This window comes from Vicugna pacos, chromosome 11, assembly GCF_048564905.1.
Source record: "Vicugna pacos chromosome 11, VicPac4, whole genome shotgun sequence".
NCBI classification, from domain to species: domain Eukaryota; kingdom Metazoa; phylum Chordata; class Mammalia; order Artiodactyla; family Camelidae; genus Vicugna; species Vicugna pacos.
This window is the reverse complement of record NC_132997.1, coordinates 73,555,941-73,564,422: the sequence shown is the minus strand read 5'-3', so window position 1 is coordinate 73,564,422 and position 8,482 is coordinate 73,555,941. Positions and strand designations below refer to the sequence as shown.

The 8,482-nt window shown below is 44.8% G+C and overlaps 1 protein-coding gene across 1 annotated transcript in view; it reads left to right on the top strand.

Moving 5' to 3' along the window:
- The first annotated feature begins 309 nt into the window (after positions 1–309).
- Positions 310–8,482, top strand: part of BLNK (B cell linker) — a 72,767-nt gene continuing 64,594 nt past the window's right edge. The window contains exon 1 of the mRNA XM_006210580.4: positions 310–537. Coding sequence (XP_006210642.1) covers positions 491–537 — 47 coding nt within the window. The 5' untranslated portion in view covers positions 310–490. The remainder of the gene's footprint in view (positions 538–8,482) is intronic.

Here is an 8,482-nt window from a genome sequence, read left to right as displayed (position 1 = left end):
CCCAAAGAGACCATCAGATGGAACTGATCCTTCTGCTTTCCCCTGAGTCCAGGAAGGGACAGTATGACACCTGCTGAAAACAAGGACTATATGTGTTCAGGACAACAGGAAGTAGTGACCAGCCAGAAGCTGGTCCTGGCTTGGTTACAAATCTGGTTATAAAAGAAAGCAGCTGGCAAGAAATTTGCATGTCCAATAGGTTTCACTATTAAAGTTTACACAACGTGGAGTAATCAGCCAAGCTGGGTAGCTGGCTGGCTATCCAGATCACATGATTATGCAGAAACATGAAACTTGACTATGTGCTCGAGCAAGTTTTACTTCTCCCTAGTGCAGGGGTGTTTGCCAGCAGGCTGCACTCTCAGAAATCAGACTCAAGTGATTGGGACCCTTGAGATCAAAGGCTTACCATGCTCCTCCCGAGGAGGGCCAGGGACTGCTGACGTTACCACTGGACAGTAATTTGTGGCTCAAGTAATTACCAAAAAGAATGGACAAGCTTAATAAAATAACTGTCCCTGCCAGTCAGAAGTTGAGGTAAGATTTTCACCAATACTCTTCCTTCTTCTTCTTCTTCTTTTTTTCCAGTGATCTTACTGCGTCTCAGAAATACTGAAATCCTGAAATACTTTGCTAGTTCTAAGGCAGTGGGAGGTCAGCTGCTACAGGGAAGTGGACTGAGATTTTAAAGAAATATGGAGGAACAAGTGGGCTTACTCTAGCTGGATTTTGCCAGTGGTGGATTAACATGTAAAGCTCTGAAACAATTAAAACAGAAAAGCCAGGGGCTTAGAGGCTACCAGTGGTCAACTTACAGAGTGTAAATATAACAAGCTTTTCTAAGTAAAGTTTTGTTTAATCCGAGTACTTAAATATTTCACTGTGGATTACTATTCAATGCTAAGGATTGCTGCAATAATTTGTATTCATTGTAGTTTTACTGTCTCATTTATTTGTGGGTGTATATCACAAGTGTTTTGCAGAGATTGGGTCTGTTTTTCCAGTGTCTTCATGTCCGTGTAACAATTACCTCTAAAAAACCACTTAGAGAGAGAATAAACCAGAAGTGGCCCAAGCAGCAGGAATCAAGAAACTCCTCTGAGCTATGGCAAAAAAGACTTCCCAAATGTTGATTTTGAAGATCCTCTTTTTGTCTCACTGTAAGAGCATCGTGGCTTTTGGAGACTGGAAAACTGAATGTTCGATGAGTGTTTTATATTCCAGCTACCGCTTTGAACTTCCATTTTTCATGGGGTGAGGTGACACGTGCAGCAAGTTATCACAAATGATAAGGAGCTAGAGAATTAGAGCTTCTGAGACAGGATTTAAAAGATAGTACCCTGGCAATGGCAGAGGAACAGCCCTTCACAGTTAGAACATGGGTCATACACCTGGTAGGTGCTTGGAAAATGACAGTTTGAAAGGAACTGCTGACCTAGAATTGGGAGGCAGCATGGCGGCGGCCAACCTTCTCAAGGCTGTGCTGGTAAGTGCTGCCGTGTGATCTGCACCTACAGCAGACGAGAAGATTCCTCAGTCTTGCCCTTGGCCTCACGTTGCTACACTGTCCTGGGACGGGGACAGGGAAAACAGTGGAAGCAGTAAGTGACTAAATGAGTAGAAGAAGGGAATTAGAATAGCTGGAGGGATTCTGACAGAGGAGATGCTTCAGGCAAAATAAATGAACAAACCAAACCAAATAAAGACAAACACGTAGCTACTGAGAACAGAGCAGTGGTTACCAGAGGGGAAGTAGGGGAGTGAAATGGGTAAAGAGGGTCAACTATACGATGATGGACGGAAACTAAATTTTTGGTGGTGAGCATGCTGTGGTATATACAGAAGTGGAAACATAATGCTGTAAACGTGAAACATATAAAGTTATAAATTGATGTTACCTCAATCAAACAAAATAAATAAAGAGCTAGGCTTTGAGAGGCGGGTAAGATAAAAGAAGTTGGAGAATTAAAGGGCAAGCGTGCTGTGCTGGGAGGGAGGAAACATAGAAGCTGATACTTGGGAGCTGGACTTGAGTACAGTCCATTTGTAGGATAATAAGGAGAGTTTTCTTCCCAAACAGAGGCTGTAGAGTGGGCGTGTGGGACCAGAAGGTCCTGATAAGGTTAGACGCGCAGGGTGGGGCCAGATCATGAAGGACAGTGAGGGCGTTAACCACGGAGTGCTGGAGAATGGTTTGCACTGTTCCAGATGTCCTGACAAGCTTAAGGGAGGCTGGCAGGAGGCATTGGAGGGGGAGGGACCCCGGAGGCAGGAGTGCTTAATACGAGGGGGAGCAGTTAAGCAACCCAAGCCTCTAGCGTTGCAGCCTGGACGTTGGGGCACAGCGGTGAGAAGAGAAAGGGAAGGAGGTAGGAAGGACACGCCGAAGAAACTAACAAGACATGGGTTTTAGGGTTTCTTTCAAATGAGCAAGAGGGTTTACAAGATCCTTTTCAGAGATATTCTATAGCACAGGGCTTAACCATAACTGAGTCTTAGAACCTCTTCCAGGAAATCCAGATGGGAATTTAAACAAAGAAGGGCAATAGAGCCTAAATCACATTTTGATCCTTCCCTCAGGCACAAAGTCCAGCTTTGTCACAGAGTAGTTGACAGGCAATACACAGCCATAGATAACAAGGTAGAAAACCAAAATTGTATTGCAGATAATCATATACTAAAATTCACCTGCTCAAGTAGAAGTAACTTTTTTCCCCACTTGGTTACTCAGTTGTTTTTACAGAATTGGCCTGTTTTTGGAAAACGTGCACTGTCAACATGGAACTTTTCAAAGAAATGAAATTGCAAACACAATGAACTTGAAGCACCATTTAAAATCTTTTCTGTAATTAGATGGGATGGCAAGGAATAGGGAAATGAAATACTTGATCCCTGTGGTTTGTATCCTCTGTCCTGATTGGTTAACACACATTCATAACAGTTATAAGTGAGGAGCTGTGTTCAAACTCTTAGGTTTATCAAAGTTTACAAGATAATTTGCTTAAATTCTTAGCCAGAAAAATACAATGTGTCCACCAAGGAGGGGTGGGTAGAAGGGATGACTCTGCTCTAGCGGGTATATTCCCATGACTGAAGCAGAAGGAGTGACCAGGAGGGAGGAAAAGCAGAGTCAACCAAGGAAAGGAGGGCAGGCAGAACTGGAAGGAAACAAGAGATTTTCAAAATGAAGGACATAGAGAAGGTTCCCAGATGCACTTTCCCAAACAGACACAGTTGGGGATGAGCAGTCAGCCTGAGAGTCTCTACCGTGGAACAACTGAGAAAGGTGAAGTGGCTAAGTTGTGTGTGAGCACAGAAATGTGTGAGCATAGACATTTGTGAGCACAGATTCTCACTATTTTCTCCCAGTGAGGCACTCCATGAAGTCAGTCTGTCTGTTAATGGGAATCCAGATCCTGTTAAAAGATCTCAGAATCTTTTAGTTGAATCTTAGCTATGATTTTTCCTGGATTTTATAAGGTAATGATACCAACAGAAATGCAGCTCACACCTGAGTTCTCCATTCTTCCACAGTAAGTATTCCTATTCATTAAAAGATTACACTTCTAAGTAAACATTTCAGCATTTACAATCCCAAATCACATCGACTACATTTCTTTCACGTTAGTGAAGCTAGTTTATAAAGGAAATTGCATGGTTTTTTATTTCTAATAACCTCCCAATTGATTCACTGTCTATGCTTGTATATTTTTCTTTGTAGCCCCCAAACACAGACTCACTTATTTTTACAAATGGAGAAATTATTTGACACAGGTGTGGTCAAGTCTCATCTCCCTAATCCTTATCTTATTGGTTAAAAAGTATGATATTTTCCAGTCAAACCCACATATGTGTCACTTTAGGAAAGGTTACTTAATTTTCCTGGTCCCAGCTCCTTTGATGGGAAGATAGGATTAATAACTGCACCAATCCCCCAGGGCTGTTGTAAGGATTAGATAAATTATTTTGTGAAGCAACTGACACATAGTGATCCTGGCACACATTATTAGAGTAATGGTGGTCATTTAATATCATTATTGTTCTTCTTATTAATTCTATAGGTGTACAGTTGATTCTCTGAACATAAACGTAGCACTGTACATTGATCCTTGATAAATTTCATGTCAGTTTCGGTTCTTCTTTCCAGCTATTTTGGCTATTTTACCTGTTGATTCTGATGTCTGTGGCATTTAGCTTTTGCATGGGCTGCAGACATGACAAATACCCTTTGCCTTTATCTAAGTGGCTAACAAGACTCTTAAGCATGACAGAGCCCTGTCATGGGTGTCTGGGTCTCACAGTTAGGGCTCTCATTTGGACATCCTATTTAACAGATCCTGGGACATGACTTCTCGTCTCAGGTCCTGGAATCCTCAATTGGAGTTTCTAGTTACTTGACTTTTTCAGTTCAGTTCTTCAGAAACAAACTCACCTTCTTTTCACCCTTCTGCCACTAGCTCTATCTCTGTTCCTCCCTGTTTCTGTCAATGGTCATCATCAACCCTAGGTCTGATTCACTCTTCCCTTGTACCTCCACTCACCTACCACACCCTGTAGTCCTTCTTTCATGATGCTTCCGTATGTGCCCTTTCCTTTCCTACCACATCATCCTGGAGAGGTCCTCATCACCCCTGTGTCCCCCAGCTACAAAATGAGGAGCTTGGATCAGACAATTCCCCAGGTTCCTCTCAGCTCTGATGCTGTGTGATCCATTAGGGCATGAAGACCATGCTTGATACATGTTACATCCTCTAAGGCTACCATTTTATCCCATGACCTTCAGGAAATATTTCCTGATGAAATTGTCAATTTATTTGAGATAGTTTTCAAAATATTTTCAAGCTCTTTCCTTATTGCTTTGAAAGCTGCCCACCTCTGAACACTGGGGTCAGAGGATGACTCTAGACAGCAACCAGATGAATCACCTAGAAGGTAACTATGATGTATGTAGAAGGACAATGAAATTGGAGCCTGAAAGGGCTGGATTCCTATGGTCAGCTACTAGCTATGGGTCCTGAGGAAATCACTCAGCTTCTCTAAGCCTCAGTTTCCTCAACTGTCAAATAAAACTAGAGGTGCCTTCCTCATAGGCTTGTTTTGAAGACATGGGCTAAAGTGCCCAGATTATATTTGTCACATGGTCAATATAACAAGTAAATAAAAAGTAAGCGCCACGATCAGTACTTCAACCCACTTATCATGAGTGACCATTTATCTCTCTTCCTACTCATGGTAGTAGATCCAACCCGCTTTAACTGGAGTGACAAGCAGAGCGGGAAGCTGCCCACGGACGCATGGGGGATAGGGCACCTCCTGAAGACATGTGTGTCTGGGGCATCTCTCCTTTCATTCCTTATAAGCTTAGAGCAGAGGCCAGTGCTGATGTGTGAGGGTGAAGAAAAGGCATGGCATCTAACAGTAGAGATAAAATGGACATCCTAGGAAGCATGGTTTCTTATTCCCGTCACACCGCCTACCTGCATTATCTCACCTGAGAGTCTGCTCACCTGGGCCACCCTGTGTCACACCAATGGATGGAATACTCAGACAAGGTCTCTTTCTTCTCATGAGCAAGTGGCAGGGAGCCACATTAGAAATTTGCTTAGTATTTGGGGATTTCAGGATCATCATCTAAGAAAGCTCAAGGCACTCTTTCTTACCCACTCTAGGCATGGCTGTGCCAGAAAAACCCTAAACCAGAGTCCACATATTGGAGGCACCCTCTCTCCTGGACCCAATGATCACCTGAACAATGTGTGCTGTGGCTGAACAATTCCTTCCTCTTCATGCAACCTGTCTCCAAATAGGCTACAAAACAACTAATTAGGTTTCCGAGAACTGAACCACAATTACATTCCAGCCCTGCCTCTTACATCACTGATGGGAGGAGACTGGGCTGGGACCAAATGCTTCAGGCACACATTTACAGTCTCTTGGTTTTCCCCTATCGGATGATTAATAACTTCATCTGTTCTGTGGAGAATGTACTAGTTTGGTGCATTTTCAAAGAGGATCTTACTCTTGCCCTCATGCAATGACATCAAGAAATCTAGGCTTATTAAAGAAGGTGAATAAGAAGAAAAGAGAGAAATTAAGTGATAGCTTTTTATAGAAAAATTGAAACACTGGATGGCTTTCTCTGGCTTTTTAATAAATCCCATAGAAGTTACCTTCCCCTTCCCTCCTCAGTATAATTACTGCATAATTTAGATCAATGGTTCTCTGCCAGGGAAAATTTTGCTTTCCAGGGGACATTCTATTGTCACAATTGGGAAGGGGGTGCTGCTGGCACCTCGTAGGTAGATGCCAGGGGTGCTGCTAAACGTCATGACCTGTGTAGGCCTGTCCTCACAGCACAGTATTATCTGGCCCCAAACGTCAGTAGTGCTACTGTTGGGACACTGGTTCAAACCAAGTGGAACGTATTCTGTTCTTCATTTGTATGTTCTTATAGTGCCAATATGTATTTAAAGTCTAGAATATTAATATACATCTTTGCAACTGATGTGGCCTCTGTTCGCTGGACTGATTTTCCTCTGTCTGGGTGGTTTCAGTCAGAGGTTGCCAGGGGGAAAGTCTAGAGGTGCTTGCACCTTTATTTCCATGAGTTGTTTTTGAGAAAAGAATTTTTAGTGTCAGACAAAACTAGATTCCATGAACCACATGGCACCACTGAAGTATATGTTATTTTCTCCTGGGCAGAGAAATGAGAGAAGGAAAAGATTTCCAGACATCAGCTCACCTTGGAATAGTCTGTTTCTACCTCTCTGAGTAGACTGGGTGAACCTTGAGTAGAGACCCGTAATGTTGGGATAAAAAGTCAATCTGATTCTGTAGGAGAGCAGCCACAGGGGCTGGCCTGGAGAGTGGTCACTGCCTCCCCATCAGACACATTGTGTCTCTTGCTTTATGATTTGGATCTGCCAGGTCCCCTTAAATCTCACTGACCTGGGGCCATTCAGCCTCTTTAAGGTGACCCTGTGTCTCTCTATTTGCTCCCTTAGGTGTGGATGTCTAAGCTCTTGGGGACAGCTTTGGTTTTCCTATTTTACACGCTTGCTGGGCTTCCTAGGACTCCAGGGACCAAGTGCACAGTTAGGGGTTAAGGCCTGTTGTTCCTGAAATAAGCCCCACCTGCAGAGTGGGTGAAATTCCAGCACCCAACCCAGACCCGCCTCCAGATCAAGGGAGCCGTGAACCCTGAAGTGTGCCACTGGCTTGCAGTCTTCTAGGTCCCACCGACCGTAAGGCTCCTCAGCACGTCACTGGGAAGTGGCTTTTGGCCCAGGCTCTGATGTTGGAGCACAGATGGCCTGGCCTGCGGTAGAAACCCTCTCTCAGAACCACACCTCCTGCTGTGGGCTGAGCTTCCTTGCTGACTCATGTGTTCCCATCCCCAGTTCTACACCTGTCATTGGGCAAGTTTGTCTTCCTTCCCATACCTGTACCTCGCTCCACACCTGAGGACTGTCTGTTCCCAACAGCTCCTCCTTGCAGTCGCTGCTCTTCCTGGTGTGACCTGCCTTCTTCTACCTGTCCGGCCTCACCATGCTTCTGAAAGGGCATCCATCACAGCCACACCCGCAGACTGATGTTCCACTCGGGCATTTTCATACCCTTTCACAGCATGATGGTCTAGGCCCCCAAACAGGCCTTAGTCCCTCAGTCCCACAAGGCCATTTCAATGCTCACCTCCACAGCAAGGCACGGAAGCCAACAAAGGGCCATGCTGCATCTCCTTAAGGAGCTTAGCTTCCTTGTCGGCCACTTTCCTGAGAAAGGAGATTGCTACCCCAGAGCTGTCCCTGCCTCCCAGCAGACTAGCTGGGAGCCCCGGATTTCCTCCAGATTTCAACCCTTCCCACGGTGTAGGGAGCAGGCCAGGCAGCAGAGGCCACTGAGTTCCCTGGGTGTGTGCGGTGCAGTCCCACAGGGCCCCAAGCTTGATTTTAATGCTCTGCTGCAGCAGTCTTGAGATACTGAATAATTTTGAACTAAAGGCCCTGCCTTTTCATTTTACACTGGGCCCCAGGAATTACATAGCCAGTGTTGACCACAGGTTCCATGGGCCACCTCAGCAGAGCCATGTGTAGGGACACAAACACCAGTGGAGAAGCCTCCTCCCCTCCCCTCTCCAGCCCCCGGATCAGAGAGGTTTACTTGGCAAGTAAGATGGAGAGGCCATCTCTCCAGCCCCTTTATTTTTAAAACAAAGTAAGAGGCCCAGGTGGGTGAAGTTACATATCCAAGCTCACACCCACAGGGCCGAGTCTAGAACTGTATCTCCATGTCTGCCTGTGAGGATGGAGGAAGAGAGTCCACAGTTTCCTTCTGTCAGTATTTCAGGCCATTACATGTTTCCAGGTCCAAACTTGAATTCCCCACTGACTCAGGCAGGTTTGGTGCCCTACTGACACTATGTATTTTTCAAAGAATGCTCCCACAATAGTTCATGTACTCTGAGAGTTATAATTAAGAAGAG